This window comes from Squalius cephalus (genome assembly GCF_949319135.1).
Source record: "Squalius cephalus genome assembly, chromosome: 4".
Lineage (NCBI taxonomy): Eukaryota > Metazoa > Chordata > Actinopteri > Cypriniformes > Leuciscidae > Squalius > Squalius cephalus.
Window position 1 is genome coordinate 12,094,443 of NC_137125.1, and position 21,410 is coordinate 12,115,852.

At 37.3% G+C, this 21,410-nt stretch overlaps 1 protein-coding gene across 1 annotated transcript; it reads right to left on the reverse strand.

Moving 5' to 3' along the window:
* Positions 1-490: 490 nt before the first annotated feature.
* On the reverse strand, positions 491-20,808 carry LOC307157314 (uncharacterized protein). The gene is made up of 12 exons (XM_079869181.1): positions 20,749-20,808; positions 20,024-20,109; positions 13,738-13,779; positions 10,351-13,344; positions 10,244-10,272; positions 10,091-10,168; positions 9,776-9,965; positions 9,073-9,189; positions 8,762-8,943; positions 8,493-8,651; positions 8,226-8,392; positions 491-1,880 (listed from the first exon to the last, which is right to left on the reverse strand). Exons 2-12 carry the CDS (start codon positions 20,043-20,045, stop codon positions 1,739-1,741), a joined length of 4,122 nt encoding a protein of 1,373 aa, XP_079725307.1. The 5' UTR covers positions 20,046-20,109; positions 20,749-20,808; the 3' UTR covers positions 491-1,738.
* Positions 20,809-21,410: the final 602 nt, after the last annotated feature.

A 21,410-nucleotide genomic window follows, 5' to 3' on the forward strand; every position in this document is an offset into this window, starting at 1 on the left:
AGGCAATCTGTTTCCACAAGGTTTCTAAATAAACTCAACTAATTACTTCTCATTTACAGTGTATAAAAGTAGTGTCACATATATTAAATATATCAAAAGAGGACATTCCTTATGTATTATTCAATACAATATATTAATTATACAATAACATTTAATAACAATCAATATTGATCATAAATATGAAATATATTTTCTTTCCGTAAGGGTTCCTTCCGTCATGACTAATCCCAACATTCCCTTCTTAACTTCCTCAATAAGATGGACATTTCAAGTCTCATCTATCCCTCAAACGCTGATTATTGAATTCTGTTGTAAAAAAACCAAGCTGGTTATTAATGTTGCAAGATGGCTTGATTTAGTATTTCATATTTCTAGGGTATTCCTCTCAAATCGGAGTCACTGGAGCTTTGTTATTTTGTGGAACCTGAAAAAACATGTTTAAAACACAGTTTTTATACTATTGTTTTTTTTATTATTATTAAGATATTTTGTAACAAAAATTACATATTTTGTAAGAGGCATATGAATATTTAAAGTAATATACTGTAGAATGGGTCCTTGCAGAAGAAACAGCTTTCTATGCTTGACAAACAAAATATAATTGTGCAAGATTAACAATTTCATAACTTAACCATGATTCCATTCAATGTAAATTCATTTATATCCCTTCACCATGCACACATGAAATAATTTTTAGCCTTTTATTTTTATTTACAAATATTTAAGTTTGATTATTCAGAGGAATTAGTCAAAATATGGCTTTCACCCTCCATCAAGAAAAAGTTTTAAAAAAGACTGAATAAAATAGTTTATGAGCTTTACATCAATACATCAACAGCTATAAAAGAAGACACTCGTATAACATGTTTTCACAGAGGAATGATCATCTAATGAAGGCTTTCTGAGCTTGACAAAAATGTAATATATAATATAACTATAAATATATCAAAAATAACAGTTACAGTTAAATATAATTGAAGTTTGACAGTTTCATTAATTATTTGAGCTGATACATGCAATATAAGACTATACAATGTAAAGTCATTTAAGATTTCCATTTACCATGTAGGCATGAAGTACTTTTTTGTTTTTGTATTTTGCAAGCATTTATTCCATATTCAGCTTTTATATCAAATAAACAAAAACTATTAAGAGTCAGTCTGTAAACATACCTTTGCCTTCCACCCAAAAAAATCTTAAGTGCTTAAAGTTATTTAATTTACATCACTAGTTTTAACAGCTGTAATATTAAGAAACTTGAATGTTTTAATATTATTTGCAGAAAGAAGCTGAGACTGTAGGTCAATTCACACTGAACCAACAGATGACAACGGACACTTCATGTCGGATCAGTGTGTCACCCCGGTTGAAGAGCACCAATTGAAGAATCTCACTACTATAGTAGGTAAAAAGAAGTATGTGAAATTATTAATATGTTTGAAATCACAGTATTCGTATAACATTAGACAAAAAACAAAAGTACCTGGATGACCTACAGCTTCTGCCAAGATTTTGAAGTTCACATCCAATAAATATTTTACTATCCATATGGGAGAAGATTTGTGAATGGTAATCACACAACGCGCTCTATAACTCACATGATAATGCTAAAATGGCAGCGGATGTAGAACAATCAGTTTGCATTCATACTACACACATTCATGCTTGATTATTTATTTATCATTAATCATAATTATTATTTTTTTTTTAACCATTCATTTCAAATTTTGACCATCCTTTATGCATTCGTGTAGATATTTTGGTTCACGGGTTCAAGGTTTAACGTGATGTTGCAGTGTTTTTCTTGGGTAACTTTTGATGTCTTTGGGTTTGAGTCCACAGCAGAGACATCTGAAGCACTTCCAGTACCGCTGCCTGACCTGGACAAGAATGAGACGAGGGGAGTTGAGTGACTTCATGGCATCAATTTAACCTCTGAAACTCATGAACCACAATGGAATTGGTTTCAAATAAACAGGTAAGAAAAGTGTTTTAAAAGAATATATTTGCATTTTCAGTAAATGCTGATAAATACTGATGCTTTTTTCCCTTCCATATACTGCCTCTGGAGACAGTGAAATGATTTTCCTATGGATCAGGATTAAAAAATGGCTAAAATCATTAATGAGGACAAAATAGAAAAAAGAAAGCTTTGAGAAAGCCACGCCTAAAAGTTTAAAGTAGTTTTAAAAGCTTAGAGTTGAAGATGACTACTGTTATGCAGTCAGACAGAAAGACAGACAGACAGACAAACAGAAGATTCAAACATTCTGTGTTTGTTAGAATCTTTTTGACAGATGGTGTTTGAATAGTTTTGGCTCTCTTCCATTTTTTTTCCTATGACAGAATGTTCAAGAATAGAAACAGATTAAAACAACTGCCTTTGACATTTCTCTCTAAAAGACACAGATTGCTGAAATAAGAACAGAACCTCTTCTTCTTCCATATCCAGACTTCTCATGGAATATTGTGGTAAAATGAGTGATGTCTGAACCACTGATCTATACAGAGAACTGAATTTCTCATGAAATCATAAAAAGTGAAGCCACCGCGTCGTAACATTGGTATTCCCTAGTGATGGGCAGATCGAGGCTTCGTGAAGCAATGAAACAGTTGAACCAAATGGGCCATATTGTGTCGAGGCTTCGAATCAATCCGACACCCGTCTCAACGGTGACACCTAGTGGTCACTTGCAGGTGTTGATCTGAAACAACCGTGACGAGCCATTAAAAAAATGTTGTTTTTTTATTATTGTATTTTTCTAATATGTGAAGCTTGTAACCTATTGGCTCCTCACTGTGCATAATGTTATTTTGGTCCTGCAAAATGAATATTAATAAAAGAAATCAAGCCACAATGTCTCACTTTTTTAGAGATTTTTATTCAAAAATATTAATTTCTCTGCTGTGAAAGGACTAGCCTACTTCTTTTTTTACAGATCATTTCTCCAGCCTTTGAAAAAAATCCTCTCACAAGGGACACTTGTTGCTGGCATGCAAAGATATTTTTTAGCTAGGACATACAAATGAGGAAAGATTACTCCTATCTCTTTCCAGTTTAATTTAAATTCCAGTTAAATTTAAATGTAAGCCTAAATAGCCTGTAACTAATCAAATCGCACTGTCACTATATCACCAAAAATCCGCTATCTCAAAATCAAACTCCTCTCACAAAAACCCACGAGGTCAATATGCGTTGATTTCACTTTTATACGATTGTGTGGTCTGTTCCCGACCGTGTCAATCAAACGCTGATTCGGCGGACCACACCTGATGAAACACTAGTGAAACACTTCGAGGCTTTGTTTGGCCATAGTCACGTGACATGGGTGTTTTGAATCACGCTTCGGCTCAGTGTTTCGAAACATCAGGGGGGTATTGCACAAAAGCAAGATAAGGGATTAAGCTGGGATTTTCCAGTTATCCTGGCTGAATTTAGCCCTGACTCGGTTGCATGAAGGGAGGCTAAATTAATCTATATTAAGTTACTATGGAGATTTACACTTTGCAGCTAGCCTGCTCCGGAGCAGGCTAACAACCAGGCTAAGATTAATCCTACTGATTTATCAGCTAGTTCCTCCCTAAATCCTACTAGATATTAATGTGTTTTAGTCACTTCATGGTCCTGCATTAAAATACTGTCATTCATCCAAGTATGCGTACTGTTATTTTAGTTATTACTGAAAACTGCTGTTCATTTCAATGTCAGAGGTTTGATGAATATTATTCGAGATTTAAAGCATTTATTGTCATACACCCAGTGAGGAAAGCAGATTTTCCTGAGCATTTATTACTTTACTGTCTACAATGAATGCCAACCAACACAGTGCAAAAGAACTATACAATACAATATGAGAAATAGAATATAGACTATGTATAGCCTATCTATATATGCAAGTATAGAGTAGAAATGTACTGTTGAATGAGAAAAATATCAATATATTATATTTTATTGCAGTTGATGAGATACAGTGCTATGCATAAGTTTAGACACCCATGCTAAAGTTGACAAAAAAGAGGAATAAAAAAAATCATCTTTTGGAAATTGAACTTAATGCCTTAATTAAAAACATTAGGAAAAATCCAACCTTTAAGGACACCAATTTTCTTTGTGAATGAATAATGTATCGTAAATAAATAAATGTTCTTCCTTAAAATACAGGGTGCATAAGTCTGGACACCCCTATGTTAAATTCCCATAGAGGCAGGCAGATTTTTATTTTTAAAGGCCAGTTACTTCATGGATCCAGGATACTATGCATCCTGATAAAGTTCCCTTGGCCTTTGGAATTAAAATAGCCCCACATCATCACATAGCATTCACCATACCTAGAGATTGGCATGGTTTTATTTCAGTTAGCCTAATGATTTGCATTGAGAGATGATCTAATGGAAAGTACTCCATGCCAATCTCTAGGTATGGTGAAGGCTATGTGATGATGTGGGGCTATTAGATGGATAAAAATAGAGCAAATTATCTGATTATAGATTATCAAATCAATTAGAAACAAAACCTACATACAAATTGATGAGTAAAAAGATTAAACAGATTATTGACATAAAAATTGACAAGAAACTAAATAGATCAAATAGATGCACATAGTGGGTAGGTGTTTGCAATTATTCTACATGTTAAATGCATGTCCACTGGTCACATTTAAGGCAAAGTATACAATTATTTTTGAAAATGACAAGAAGGGCCTAACTCCTTGAATTGTAATTATGAGGGTTTCAGTGGAGCACTGGTTATTTGGACTACTTATGCATTCAATCGGTCCGCTATTGTTTGCCAAGCATTCTCTCTTTGCTTTATTACAGCAGCTGTATTGCCTTTTTTACATATTATATGTTTCATTTCTTCATACGTTTCCATAAGAAGCTGTTGCTCATTAGGCGAAAAGTATGCCGCACGGGTTTTTTCCATTTTTGCATCGGTGATTCTGTGATCGATTTCGTGATCTTTTTATGAATGCCGTGAACGCGCATTTATCCAAACTATATACACCCGGCTTGACATATCCGCGCGTTCTCATCCTGGCTCAGCAAACGTGCAACGGATTAAGCCAGGATGCACTGATTAAACTAGGTCAAGCCGCGACTGTTCTGTTATCCTGGCTTTCTTAATTCTACTTTTGTGCAATACCCCTCTGGGCTTCGGGATCTCGCAAAGCTTCGGAACGACTGTTTCGCGTCAGCCATCCTTAGTATTCCCTAGTACATCATCATATGTTGTGTCAGTTGTGTTCTGTTTAATTTGTTTTCATTGGACTTGTCTGCCTGTCATCATGTCACGTGTCTTCTTCACTGTCATTATTAGTTCAGTTGTATCACCTGTGTCTAGTTCATCATCATCATCTACATCACCTGTGTTCAGTTAATCAGTGTTCATCTGTGTTAGTATTTAAGTTCCTTCAGTTCAGTCAGTCTTGGTCCGTTATCTGTTGTACTTTGTGTTTGAGTATCCTGCCTGCCTGTACCTGTTGGAATTTCTATTTAGTAAAAGTTTGTATTGGAGTCTTTTTGCCTTCTTGTCTTCTTCAGTCTACACCACACCGTGACATATATGTATTACAAATGGGAAAGCATTGTACAGTTTTGTTGTAGTGTTGCTTTTATTTGTAAAGTATGCTAACTGCACATGATTTCATTAACATAATGAATTTTGAAGCAGTTAATGATTTAAATGTTGGTTAGATTATTAATTAATTCAACGTAGTAGCTGATAGCGAATAAGACCGACTCCTTCAAACTTATCAAGAAGCAGAATTCCACTCAAATTCCAAATCAACAATCTAGGAGCATAAATAAATTGGATGCTATACAGTCTGAGCTAACCAACGAAATCCACAGCTTCAAAACAACAAACACTTGCAAGTTATGAAGTTTAACAAGACGGATTGCTCTGGAGATGGCACAACCCTTCAAAACCACAACCCTAACCCTTCTAAGCAACAATAGAAGGGTTAAATTAATGATTGATGGTTCATTCTGGTCATGTCTCATAAAGTGCATATATTACTGCTGAAAAAAAAAGTAGTGATTCTTTCAAAATTCCCTACAAGTTAATTAATAATTCCCTTTGAGCAAAATTGGCTTGTTTCCCTTACAAACAACATTTACATAACACTTTACTCATATGGAAACTAATTCTAGTAAAATGGCATAGAATTTGCAGTCTTGAAAAGTCTGAAATAGCTTTTGCTCAATCAGGAAATAGAATACACGCATCATAACTCAGATAAATAATGATGACGGCTTTATTTCTGAGATGATGCATGGAAGACTTTGAATATTAATACAATATAGTGCAATATAGTAACAGAGGCTTGTATATTTAATATTATTTAATAAAATGTATTGTATATTTGAATTCATTTTCATGCAAATAAGCCCACATATGTTCATGCTTAATAATTCCTGCATAATTACATACATAAAGAAATATATTTTGTGTTATGTCAGTTACCTGTGTTGGCAGTGTGGAGCAGACACACTCAATGTAACGATTTCAATATATGACTTATCCTATCGGAAAAGACCATAAACATTACAGATAACATCTGAAGTAACAATTAATTTACACACATATATCGTGCGACTGATACGGTGCAAATCGGGTGATTTTAGGTTAGTGCTTTGGCTGTCATTTAATGATGCCCTTTGTTGGTAGGGAATAGTAATATAGCCACTCAAACACTTCTGGTGGCTTCACCGCCTGATGGCACTTAAGAACGCAATGCACAATCCAGTCATTATACAGTGGTTTTTCATTTTTCATTACATCAGTGGTCTTACTTCATTATTGAGAATACAGTTGATAAGGAAGATGAAGGTTCCCTGCTGGCAGTTCAAGATCAGGAAGGCCATGTACAGGCATTATCTCATTAAATATGCATGATTTTGCATATATTTTCGGTAGATAGATCTGAACATATGATAAAGCCAGGTGCAAAATTATTTTTTCATTTTGTTTACACACAAGATGAAAAAAAAAAAATCAGAGGGATTTCAGGATATATGCTGTCATTACCTAGGAAATCAAAATAAACTGTCCACAGCCTTAAAAAAATAGATTTTCGCCATATTTTTTTTATTAAAATGTCACATAAATCAGGCCAGGAATGATTTATTAACAAATCCCTCTGAAAATATCTTCAGGATACTGCTAAGTGTATAACTGGAAAGTTTGGTGTACATAGGTGCTACATAGGCTGAGATGTATGTACTGGAGAATGATAAAAAAACTAATTTTGAGAAAAAGTCCATTAAAGATTTAAATAGCTCTAAATGAGAAATCGTCGTTAGCTTTACATCCCCCTTTGGACATTCACAATTGGTTACTGATAGAAAGGAAATGCCCATATTTGGGTTACATAGCGTTGTGCAGAAGACTCAGAGCTTTACAAGGATACCGGTCATGACAGACTTCAGTAAACAGACGGAGCTCAGCATGTCGTGTTGGAATGCTAACTTCTTGGTAAATTCGGGAGAAACTCACTGCCGCAAGTAAACAAAATGTAATAAAATAAACATATTAATGTATATTTTTAACATTTTCTTTATAGCAGCTTGAAATAACACATATTGAAGGAGTAAACTAGCCCAAAATCTCAAAACTGACCACTGCATGAAAAATCAATGTTTTTGCCTGCCGTGTCTCACCTTAAGTGGACATGGCAAGACTGCAAGAGCGCGCTTTGTGAAGCAGCCTTAAGCATAAACAAAACACGATGCCTCCGCTGACTGTGCTTTAGTTAAAATAACTGAACACAATGAGACTTTTGTCACTGTAATATTACTTTGTTCTGAATAGTGGATACTAAACACATGAAGATGCCAGAACGTTGCTAGAGTTACCACATAGTCAATCATCACACTTTCGAGAGAGAGTCATGTGTTCCGTACAAACATTGAATGATAATTAACAGGACTCAATCCCGCATTTAAATGCGGTTGTCACTCCTGAAACTTTACAGTGTGTATGTGACTGAAGAAGACCTCCAGCTCCTTACTGCCATTAGTGAAGAAACCCAGAAACCCAGAATCCAGGAGCAACCAAGAACCACAAACTGAGCCCGTGTTGAAATAGTATTTCAGGTATTGACTGTTTGACCTTTTTAATCTTGAGTGTGACATTGTATTTTTATCAGATAGCAGAATTGTCACAAAAGCCTGAGCTGTTTTATCTCCTTTTAAACAAATAATAAAAAAATAAAACAACTCACAGTTCCCTGACATAGCCTTCAGGAACCCGCCTGACACCAGAGTGACCCACTATCCAATCACACATACGAGTCCACCGACAAAGGGCAAAGGTCAACAGGGCCGAACTGAGGAACACCAGCCCCACGATCACACACACCAAAATCAACAGGTCCAGCGTTGAATCGCTCTGAGAAAACAAGTCAGAGTAAATGATTGCCATATCTGTGCTGTTCTTGAATGGTCACTATAAATGTTGACCATCCACTGGTTTAACTTGTCTTTCATACCTCAGATGGGCGGCTGGTTTGCATGAGAGCGAATGTCGACAGATGAACACAGGAACACACAGTGTAGCTGCTGTTAGTCTTTAAAACAGAACAACCATCTACAATCCACTCGCTGATATTCCAGTACACACAGGATAGGGAACCGCTGGGGTCAAACTCCTGCAAAAAGAAGAAACAACATGCAGAAAATATTACAACATGTGAATATTAGATGTCTTCAGATGTTCATCAGATCTCAGGTTGGACAAAAACACATTTCAGTCTCTCACTCTGATGTGTTTGAGGGTGAAGTTGACTGGTTTGGTGAGTTTAGTGTTGGTGGTTTTGGGAAGAGTAACTGAGATCACAGTGGACATCATGGTTTTAACCGTGTCATTTGGTGTGTTGAAGAAGTCGGGCTTAAGCAGATTCTCCATTGTGTTATAACTCATGAAGGCCACAGCAGCTGATCCTGTGTGATAGAAACAGAAGCATGCATTTAAATCTGTGTTAAAACAACAACAATTTAAAAAGTAAGTAAATGAGTTTTAGTGGTGATGGTATTACTTCTCTTTCTACAAGTTTTATATGTATCACATACCTTCTCTGTTGTTCTTGGCAATCCCAATGAGATCGATGTCCACAGAAGAACTTCTTGTGTCAAGTCGAGGGATTTTATCTAAGATTGCATTTGGTCCAACCATGAAGACGTGTCCCTCTGATTATAAACAAACAGGCAGTTATAGACTATACTAATTTATTTGGAATATTTATCTTTTTTATGAAAGTCCAATTTACAGACAGTGACAAACAAATGTAATGACTATTTACTATTGTTGGTTATTCATCTGTGATTGTTTAAGCTAAAATGTCCTTAAAATCAAACCCTGTAATTGATTAATACTATAAGCTGCACAGACTTTCTGTTTTATTGATGGATAATTAATTGTTTTTAGGCAATATATTCACAAAACACAATGTGGTCACCACAGACCATGAACTTCACTGTAAGTGAACCTGTGTTTATTGGTTTCTTTTCTTTTTTCCAAGACATTTCTACCAAAAAAACAGATGAATTTGCACCAAAATTCATCTGACCTTTGACACTAGCAACAAAAGATACAGGCAGTGTTTTCTGCTCTCTGTTATATAGTTACTAAAAAAGGTGATAGTTAAAAAAGGTAATGTGTATTTGGTGTGCTGTCCGAGGGTTGGGACAGGAATAGTTAGAAGTGAGGAGATTAGGTGGTGGAGGGATGCTCCTCCCGAACTTTATTTTTAATAAAACCTCATGTCTCACTTACCTACAGTGTCAAGAGTAAAACTGACATCGGCACTCGTGTCTGTTGGCTTCACCAATGTAGATATGAGTTTCTCGCTAATTTTTAACACATGGTTTCCATAGGAGGCTAGTTCAGTTGGGCTGACTGATGATGATGACTCTAAAATCATCTCTGAAGCGATGAAGGTCATAGTCAAAAGGTTGGTCACAGTCTAATTTTTTGATCAGAGTAAATACAGTTATTTTACATGTAAATATTGAGAGGCGATAAGAGAAATGTCAATCATTATGTAACTGACATAGATTTGATTAGTGTATAATTTTTTTAAAGACTTACATCCAAAGAAAGCTCTTGATATATAATGTTCTCTATCTGGACAAGAAGATTTTGAAAACATCCTGTAGAGTTCTGACTCTGAAATCACAATTGAGCTTTATGAATTAAACTCAAAGACTCTGTGCACTATGTAAATTTAAATATTCAGCTTACCCTGCATTGAACCAGCATGTTATCCAGACCTGTAGTGAGGAAACTCATCATTATAACATGAATACAGTAAAATTAAACATCACATTTCAGTCTAGAAACATGCTTACCTATAGTAGTTGGGCTGAGTGTGGTTTGAGTGTAGATATTAGTCTCACAGAAGCAGGAGGACAGAATGCCACTGTAGCATGTACAGGTGTCCTTATTACCAATGCAGTCACAGTTATTATTTAAACAATGGTAATGGTTGATACCATAATGGAAACTGTGCATTCTTGTGTTGCAGTACATGCGGTACCGAGCACCAGTGCAGATGTATGTGTCGTTATAAAGCCCACAGTTATAGACTGCACTAACTGCTGCAGGGATAGTGATGTTATTGTTGGTATTTGTACAGAAGCAGGAGGATGACATATTATAGTTGCACATACAGGTGTCTTTATTACCAACACAGTCACAGTTATCACTATAACAGTGGTAATGGTATTTATAGTAATGGAAATCATGCACACTTGTGTTGCAGTACATGTGGTACTTTGCACCAGTGCAGATATACGTGTCGTTATAAAGCCCACAGTCATAGACTGGTTTAACTGCTGTCGTGAGAGCAATGTAATTGCTGTTAGTCTCACAGAAGCAGGAGGACAGAGTGCTACTAGAGCAAGTACAGGTGTCCTTATTACCAACACAGTTACAGTTATTATTTAAACAATGGTAATGGTTGATACTGTAATGGAAACTGTGCATTCTTGTGTTGCAGTACATGCGGTACTGAGCACCAGTACAGATGTACGTGTCGTTATAAAGCCCACAGTTATAGACTGCACTAACTGCTGCAGGGATAGTGATGTTATTGTTGGTATTTGTACAGAAGCAGGAGGATGACATCTTATAGTAGCACATACAGGTGTCCTTATTACCAACACATTCACAGTTATCACTATAACAGTGGTAATGGTATTTATAGTAATGGAAATCATGCACACTTGTGTTGCAGTACATGTGGTACTTTGCACCAGTGCAGATATACGTGTCGTTATAAAGCCCACAGTCATAGACTGGTTTAACTGCTGTCGTGAGAGCAATGTAATTGCTGTTAGTCTCACAGAAGCAGGAGGACAGAGTGCTACGAGAGCAGGTACAGGTGTCCTTATTACCAACACAGTTACAGTTATTACTCCAGCATTCGTACTGGTATTGGTTTTGATTCTGATATAGGTAGTAAAAATAATGCATTCTTGTGTTGCAGTGCATGCGGTACTGAGCACCAGTGCAGATGTACTTACCATTTAAAAACACACATTGAGAGAGTCTCAATGGACTAACTGATGTAGGGATAGTGATGTTATTGTTGTAAATCTCACAGAAGCAGGAAGACAAAGTGCTACTGTAGCATGTACAGGTGTCCTTATTACCAAAACAGATACAGTCATTACTCCAGCACAGGTAATGGTTTTGGTACTGATATTTCCAGTAATAGAAATCATGCATTCTTGTATTGCAATACATGTGGTACTGAGCACCAGTGCAGATGTACGTGTCATTATAAAACACACAGCCAAAAGCTGGACTAACTGCTCTATTGAGAGCAGTGATATTACCATAAGTCTCACAGAAGCAGGAGGACAGAGTGCTACTGTAGCAGGTACAGGTGTCCTTATTACCAACACAGAAACAGTTATTACTCATGCACAGGTATTGGTCTTGGTTCTGATATTTCCAGTTGTCAAAATAATGCATTCTTGTGTTGCAGTACATGCGGTACTGAGCACCAGTGCAGATGTACATCTCATTATAAAGCCCACAGTCATAGACTGGACGAACTGCTGCAGGGATAGTGATGCTATTGTTGTTATTTGTACAGAAGCAGGAGGACAACCTGCTACTAGTGCAAGTACAATTGTCCTTATTACCAATGCAGCTACAGTTATTATTTAAACAATGGTAATGGTTGATACTGTAATGGAAGTCGTGTACACTTGTGTTGCAGTGCATGCGGTACTGAGCACCAGTGCAGATGTATGTGTTGCTATAAAGCCCACAGTTATAGACGGGACTAACTGCTGTAGTGAGAGCAATGACATTGCCATAAGTCTCACAGAAGCAGGAGGACAGAGTGCTACTAGAGCAGGTACAGCTGTCCTTATCACCAACACAGTCACAGTCATTGTTCACACACTGGTACAGGTACTGACTCTGATATTTTTGGTAGGAGAAGTCATGCATTTGTGTGTTGCAGTGCATGCGGTACTGAGAACCAGTGCAGATGTACGTGTTGTGTTGTAGCACACAGTCAGGGTCTGTGACTGGACTAACTGATGTAGGGATAGGGATAGGGATAGTGATGCTATTGCTGTTAGTCTCACAGAAGCAGGAGGACAGAGTGCTACGAGAGCAGGTACAGGTGTCCTTATAACCAACACAGTCACAGTTATTGCTCCAGCATTTGTACTGGTATTGGTTTGGGTATCTATATCTCTGGTAGTTGAAACTATGCATTCTTGTGTTGCAGTACATGCGGTACTGAGCACCAGTGCAGATGTACGTGTCATTATAAAGACCACAGTCGTAGACTGGTCTAACTGCTGCAGGGATAGTGATGCTATTGTTGTAATTTCTACAGAAGCAGGAGGACAGAGTGCTAGTAGAGCAGGTACAAGTGTCCTTATTACCAATGCAGCTACAGTTATTATTTAGACAATGGTAATGGTTGATACTGTAATGGAAATCATGCACACTTGTGTTACAGTGCATGCGGTACTGAGCACCAGTGCAGATATACGTGTTGTTATAAAGCCCACAGTCATAGACTGGACGAACTGCTGCAGGGATAGTGATGTTATTGCTAATATTCTCACAGAAGCAGGATGAAGTATTATAGTAGCATGCACAGGTGTCATTATTACCAACACAGATACAGTTATTACTCATGCACTGGTATTGGTTTTGGTATTGGTATCTCTGGTAGGAGAAACGATGCATTCTTGTGTTGCAGTGCATTCGGTACTGAGCACCGGTGCAGATGTACGTGTCATTATCAAGATCACAGTCCACAACTGAACGAACTGCTGCTCTTGATTCAGCGGCAGTGGTGGGTATTATACCTGAGAATGAGAAAGATGTGATCAAAGTAAACACAAATACCAAAACAGGTGATTTTCATACATGTTTAGCACATTTAATTTAATTTGAAACACATTTTGAGTTAACGCTGTTTTTTTGTTTGTTTTTTTAATCTGGTGACAATTGTTTCAGGTGTCTATTTATACTCTCGGTGATGCACTTACATTGAATTTGAATATGAATTTGGAATGCATTTTTGAAATTAGATTAACAGGTTCTGTTAAATTGCATCCTTATATAGACAACGAAGTAGAGCTTTTACAATGACCAAGTACAAAGAAATTAATGTAACTAATTATTTAAAAAAACAAAAAGGTAATATGGTTCACAGGGTCAACACACATTTGTAGAAAACACTACTGGCTTACACTTACAGAGGATTAAAGAGATGACAGTCAACATTGACCATTCAACACCTGTCATGAAAAAAAAGACAAATATTAAACCGTCTAATGTTTTTCTGCTGTTATACTTAGAATTCTTTCACAATACACACAAATATGAATTGTTTTTCAAAGGAGATCTTTTAGACACTTAAGTTTCAAACAATCAATGTAGGTTCTAACAGTTTTGTAAATTTCTGGAGCCATACTAATTAGTTTGGGCAAATGAGGACATAACTTAGGTTAAGCTTATTAAGCTTATGTCCGCCCACAGAAAAAAAAAAAATACCAACTGATTACAACCCTAACACAAAACTACTGATCGACGATGTTGCAATTACTTGCTGACAACATCACAAAATTATGTTGTAGCAACGAATCCAGGAAAATTACTTTTCCGGTTGTGACAATGTAACCGGTTACATTTCCACAACGAAAGTTTGGTCATCAAATTATGTTGCAGTTACGTAACAGCCAAGTATTATGGTTAGGGACCGTTCAGTATTTATGGAATGGACCACTGGAGGAAAATAGGGGAGGGTCATGTCTTTTTATTCTTTGTTGAGGGGAGGGTCATCCAACTTTTGTATTTGTGAAAACAGCAAAATTTCAAAGTGGCTTGTTTTGTGCATATTTTTCCATGTAGCTCCATGTAGCTCTCTCAGTCTCGGCCCCCCATCGCTAGCAGATGGGTCTGACTCAACAAAAATCCAGTTTGGAGCTGTTTGACAGTGCGTGCACGCTTCGGGTGTACACGCTCAGAAAAAGTGCATCATGTCAGAACAGAACAGAAAATTTTCCGTTCCCATGTTAACAGGTTAGAGCTTTCACATTGCACGCGGATGCGGTCCGGCGATACGTTCCAGGAGTGGTGCGTATACAGCAGTGCAGCAATCATTTCCGCACCGAGTCTATTTTTGCTGTGCTGCAAACGCTGAATTAAAGTGACAGCGCATGGTTCGTGGTCAAAATGAACACAGATTGACATGAAAATATAGTAATCTCACCATGAGTGTATTTAATTAAATACTACTATTTTTCACAGTCATCTTTTTACTGTAAGACTGGGGTAAAGCAAGGAAAACTACAATTTACCTCAACAAGGACATAATGAACAACTCTTTCGTGGAGGCGGAAAAACAAGTTCTTTGTGACATGCAAGATTTTATGAGAGTCGGCTGTCTTTGTCAATTTTAAGTTTTAATTTAAAATGTTTGCGAGGCCTGAGAGGCCACGCAGAGCAACCAGGAGAAGGGGGGGAAGTCGGAAGAGTTGATGGTTGTCCATTCAGTGATGGTTAAGTTGCAGTTTTCTTCTGAGTTGGATTGAAGAAAATACAGTCTGACTGTGTTGGGAGAGTGAAGGCATAGAGGGCTGTGGTCACGGCCTGCCAGGGCCCATGGGCCCCAGTGGGGGTCCCCACAGACATCAACTCAAAGAAGCAGCAGTGAAGGCCAGAAGAAGAAGAGAGAGGATCACTGTGAATTTGGCTCTAATAAAGCCTGAGAAAAGTCCCACCTCTCCGGGTTTGCTTGACCAATGAGAAGGATGGAATTTCCAAGCAGGTAAATTCCTCTGTTGGCGAGGATTTATGACTCTGTCTCAAGCAAGGCCATAACCAGGGTTTGAAAATTAGTGAGGTCCGGGGTGAGGTGTTAAATATTGTACTATAATAACACCCACAAATGCAACTCATTATATACACTACATATAGCCTAAACTTTAAAATAGACAGACTTTCTTTTGACATTCTTTTTCTCTTTTTGACATCTCATTTGTCTCCTTCTGATCTCTATCTGAGCCACTCAGTTCAGTCATGCCATTGCAGAACCCTAATTGGTCCCTCAGTTTATATATCAAACTTGCATTGTGACTGAGTGGCTCTGCTTTTACTGTGGATGTTGAGGAAGAACACAAAAGCCACGCTATACCCACCATTCCAGAGTCTAGTCCCGTCACGACCGCCGATCCAGAGACTGTTCACGTCACGCCTGCCGATCCAGAGACTGTTCACGTCACGCCTGCCGATCCAGAGACTGTTCACGTCACGCCTGCCGATCCAGAGACTGTTCACGTCACGCCTGCCGATCCAGAGACTGTTCACGTCACGTCTGCCGATCCAGAGACTGTTCACGTCACGCCTGCCGATCCAGAGACTGTTCACGTCACGCCTGCCGATCCAGAGACTGTTCACGTCACGCCTGCCGATCCAGAGACTGTTCACGTCACGCCTGCCGATCCAGAGACTGTTCACGTCACGCCTGCCGATCCAGAGACTGTTCACGTCACGCCTGCCGATCCAGAGACTGTTCACGTCACGCCTGCCGATCCAGAGACTGTTCACGTCACGTCTGCCGATCCAGAGACTGTTCACGTCACGCCTGCCGATACAGAGACTGTTCACGTCACGTCTGCCGAACCAGAGACTGTTCACGTCACGTCTGCCGATCCAGAGACTGTTCACGTCACGTCTGCCGAACCAGTGTCTCCGGACAGGATGGCCGCCGCCAAGCCAGTGTCTCCGGACAAGATGGCCGCCGCCGAACCGTCTCCTCCTTGGCCGCCTGCTCCTCCCTGGTCGCCTGCACTGCCTGCTCCGCCCTGGCCTCCCGTCTTGCCGCAGTCTCCAGGTCCTCTTCCGCTCCATGGGTCTATTGCCTGTATATTGGATTACGTGTCTGGATTGCCCCTTAATTAAAGCTGCATTTGGATCTCAACCTTCGTGTCTCGGAGCAGTTCGTAACAAAGTCATTCATTCATTCAGTAACAAAGCATGGCTGTATTTATGAATGGGTCATTGAATAATTGAGTCTCACGATTCGTTCTAAGCCGCAGATTCGTTCACTACTGTGTGCTGCATTTCTGCTGTGGCTTTTGTTGGAATTTGGAACTATTATTTTGTTGCAAAATGGAGCAAAAATACTGACAATACTGTGTTTAAAATTAACATCACTTAATAATACCCTTTCGTTTGTTGAACTGTTGTATAAAATCAGTCACATAATCATGTGGATATTCGGGGAACATTGTATTCTTGCTCGTATAATATATGATCAACATTAAAAACAAGAACTCACACAGAGTATGTTTTTGTACTGAAGAGATTTTAAATCGTAAATCGATCTCTGTGCATAGTCTGTGTCCATACAGTATTTGTTCTTCATGCTAGTAAGTGCTAAATTGCACTTTTATAAATTGTCGAGAATGGCAGTCATGTAACAGGATTTGCTTGATTGTGTGGATGCAGTGAGTTTTGGCTGCGAAAGATGAGGTAATTTCATTTGATGTCATGTATTTACAGCATTTTACCTGCTCAAAATACATGCTCAGTTTTAATGTTATTTTAAGGTGGAGTAGAATTTAATGAACAGCAAAACTCAGCATTTTGTTCGCGTCTCCCATCACCCTGTGAACCCCCAGGGGCACGCATACCCCAGTTTGAGAACCATCGGGACTAAGGTTGGGTGACCATATATTAGTTTTCAAAAAAGAGGATGGGGGCGTGGTTGATGGGCGGGGACATGGTTTGGGGAGGCGTGGTTAAGAGGTGAATGCATCAAAAAATACTTGACAAATGCATTCACAACCTTGCAACTATGTAATTGTACTTTAATACATAAAGTAATAAATCCTTTCCATTCAATGTTTGGCCCGCAACAATAGAATACTTTTTTTTTTTTTTTAAGTTTAGCTTTAAGAGGGGAATTTCCTCTGTAAGTCATTGGTAAATGTGCATTTGCTCTTCGGCATGTTGCAGGCCGAAGTGCTCGGATGGCTGTCTGCTCGTTCGTTGTGAGTGTAAAGAGAGCCGCCCACACGGCAGCCTCACATGCAGCACCGCAGGTGTAGATTGCCCTAGTGCTGGTCAATTTAATGGCCCAATGAAAAATAATGAAAACCAGGACATTTTCATCACTTTATAAAAATTGCATTGCATTGTTTGATGGTATCAGGGTTTTTCCTACATTGAAATTTTTTTGGCGGCCGCCAAAACGATTTTTTTGTCCCGCCAAAGTCTTATTTTATCTGTAATTGGGTTTTGTGAGTGAAGCAGGCTACTGACGGAGTGACGGAGAGAACGATCACATCGCCCCACCCCCGCGCGGGCACTCTCCGTCTTCAGTTCTGTCTTTGCTCTCTCCCTCGCATCAAAATCAACTGATCCTAAAGGTCGGAAGACCGAATCCATGTTTCACGTGGTGCATTCGGAGAATATTTTTGCTGAATTAGCGCTGGGTGTGAATTGCAGTCAAAAAAAAGTTGCCTTATCTTCTCTTACAACTTGTGACAAGCATTCCACACATGCAGCTGACATAACTTTAAATAAACGCAAAAAAAAAAAAAAAAAAAAAAAAAAGTGGGTTGGAAGTGTGTTTTTTTTGTGTGTTGACAAATCTTTTGTGATGTCCTAACAGCCAGGATTCCCACACAACACGTCCGCTAAAGTCCGATTCGCGACCTAATGACTCCTTTGAGCCGATTCATTATAATGAATGGAAACGCTAGCTTCATTAAAAGCTAGCGTATGGAAAATTGGCAATTTCATTGTTACCTATTTAGTATTTTTTTGTATGAAAGCTTTCAGTAGCCTATTTAGTTTTCACATCAATATACTGTAAACCGATCTGTTATACGTACGTTGTACTGCCCTGCAATATGTGCAATGCCAGTCACAAAAAAGTTACATTTTGACTGTGCTCTCTGCAGATGTTCATTCACTTTTTTTGTATAAGCTGTTTTTGATTGTGGTATACAGCAAACCTTTCAAGTCATAACTCTTTATTATTTAGTTGTGAATAAGAGCGGCTTTGTGTGTTACTAATTATTCAGAATATGCATAAGTCCACAAGCATTATATGAGAGCTGCTGGTACATAATTCTAGATTTTTGAACAAAAACTGTTTGTGATTTTGCTACAGCAAAATGTTTTTTTGTCTGAAGGATTAGCCTATATTGCTCATTGGAAATAACAAGAGGATGTTGGTTAGAAGTCTATTATTAAATGCTAGAGATTCAGAATATGCTGAAGTTTGTATTAATTTACAACAAGTACGCTGCTAGTACAGGCACACATTTATTTTCCTGTTAGTTCTTTGCAATGTTCAAATCACTTCCATTTGTTTTATTAATAAAATTAATATAGGAAGATGGAAGTAAGTTCGTTATGGGTCATCATAAATACTTTGCTTTAAAAGTACCAAGTAAGTAAGTAAAAAAAAAAAAAAAATCTTTAATAGTCGATAATCGTTACCCTCTGAATCGTAATCGAATCGAATCGTGAGGTGCCTAGAGATTCCCACCCCTAATCTGAAATGAGAAAGTAAGTGTGCTTACCTCATTTAGCAAGAGTGTTTAGTAAAATTTAGCCTTAATAATCCACAGTATGTATAGGCCTATGACAATGTGTAGTAAATTACCTAAAAAATCACAAACTGTTTCTTTGTATTTATTTTAAATTTAACATTTATTGTCAATATTGGGCTTGCGGATCATGTGGGTACTAGGGTGCTCTTTGCTGTGTGTGGATGACCATGTCGGTCAGCCACCACCGAAGACCAATTTTGACCCAGGAAAAACCCTGGGTATGATATGTAATTTGCGAGTATTGAGTTTGTATGGGGGTATCAAGTGAATAGAGGTGTTTTTGAGTTTATTATGTTAATAGGTCTTTGTATGGTATTTTTGTAATTGATATTCAGATTATTGTGATAATTGATCGACTGTATTGTCTACTTTTGTCTTTTGTTTTGTCTTGTTTTTCTGTTGCTGCTGTTACACCTTAATTTCTCCTCGGGGATCAATATAGGAAGAATAAGTATAAGATGTATTTAGAATATAACTCTTAGAGCTACGACTGCAACAAAAGTGCAATTTTAATTTATGTTATTAATATAAAGTCCCCCAAGGACATTTCTTGCTACTGTCTATACATTTAGAGACAGGTGGTGCCATATAACTTCTTACTTGCTTTTGCTTGTTAAAAGAGAAAAAAAGTTTTGTTTTGCAGTTACAGTTTCAGAAAAAAAAAAAAAAAAAAAAAAAACATTTCTGGAATTGGAAAACATGCTACTGATAAATTAATGTAGAAAGTTGAAGTTTGGCTTGCTGAGGATGATAGAGTAATGATAGTGCATGACATTAGATGCAACTGTAATAAACTATAAATTATAATTAAAAAATATGTGAGCTGAGCTATAAATGAACATAAAATACTCATCAATTTCTGTTAAGAAAATTATTCTTGAATTAATGAAAACAGGAAAAGAAAAATACTTACTTTTAAAACCAGTGACCACCATTGTGGAATCTCATAGTCCACTGTGTTTAATATTTATTTAGCAAACCAGATCAGGCATTGATTTTCTGAAATAAATTAAGAGACAAAACAAAAATTAGCTGTGATGAGGAGAGTTTTACCAAAATGACAGGGGGAATTACTATCATAATCTATAACCAGCATCATAATAATAACAATCACCTTTAATTGCTGACCCAACCATACCCATGATTGGGTTTCCCACCAGAGATATTCAACAGACTGAAAACAGTGCCAACCAACTCTGGATTGGAAGATTTACACATTTGCCTCTTACACGCTTGCTTTTGCAAGCCTAAATTTATTGATAAAAAAGAAAGAATTTTTTTTTTCTAAAAAATAGCTAGTAACAAATTTAATTCAGTTCTATTTTATCTCTTACAACATTGAACAGCCCTTTGATTTTTTTTAATGGCCTTAAAATAAATCACACCTCAGTACACACGATAAAGTATATTTGTTTTGAAAAGGCTAATAGTTCATTCTCATGATGAATATCAGGGATTTAGATGATAGAAACATGTTTAGAAAGTTTAATTAAGGATTTCAATGTTTCTTCTAAATAGCATGAAACATACACAGTCTCACAAACAGCTTTTGAAGACAAAACTGCAAAAATGGATTAATTGATAATAACACTAAAGCATTTCATTCTCATTCAAGCATTTAAAGAGGGAGGGACTCACCTGAAATGAGTTTACATGAAGTGTTCTTCACCCAACTAGACTGACTATATTTGTGTCCGAAGTTTATATGATAGTTATCTGTTAATCTGATGATGAAACATATTTAACATATTTATGTCTCTTCCAGCTAAAATTCAAATTTATATTCAAATCTACACACAAAGACAGAACACACACCAAGATGCATTTATAACTTCATTTCAAAAGAAAACAAAGATGACATTTCAAATATATTTATACACATTTCTAAAAAAAAAAAAAAAAAAAAAAAAAACTTTTTCCATGTTCTCATCTTCATATTTGTCATGGCACATGTTTTGGATGTTGTAGTCAAAAAGTGTGGTGTGCAAAGACTACAACAGCACCACATCCATCTTCAATGCCAGAAACTCAGGAAAAGTGACCAAAATCTTATAGAACTGCTCTTCATTACAAACTTCAACAGGTCAAATATTCATGTCCAGTGTGAACAGAATATTCATAACATCTGACAATATAGAAACCATGGATTTATATCTGTCTTAGTTTGTTTCTGTGCAGATTATGCTATTTGGGAGTTGATTTCCATTTTGTGGACAAAAACAACTACAAGTTTTGTTTATTCATACAGGTTTGGAATGACATGAGATTTAGTAATGACAGAATTTAAATTTTTGGAAAAA

Bases quoted from the DNA above. Each gene is read 5' to 3' on its own strand.
- LOC307157314 (XM_079869181.1), bottom strand. From the start codon at position 20,045: ATGGTGGTCACTGGTTTTAAAA. The intron at 10,273-10,350 runs GTAAGCATGTTT...TCCTCACTACAG, and splicing joins ACTCAGCCCAACTACTATAG to GTCTGGATAACATGCTGGTT. The intron at 1,881-8,225 runs GTGAGTTGTTTT...ATTCTTGTCCAG, and splicing joins GAAGGCTATGTCAGGGAACT to GTCAGGCAGCGGTACTGGAA.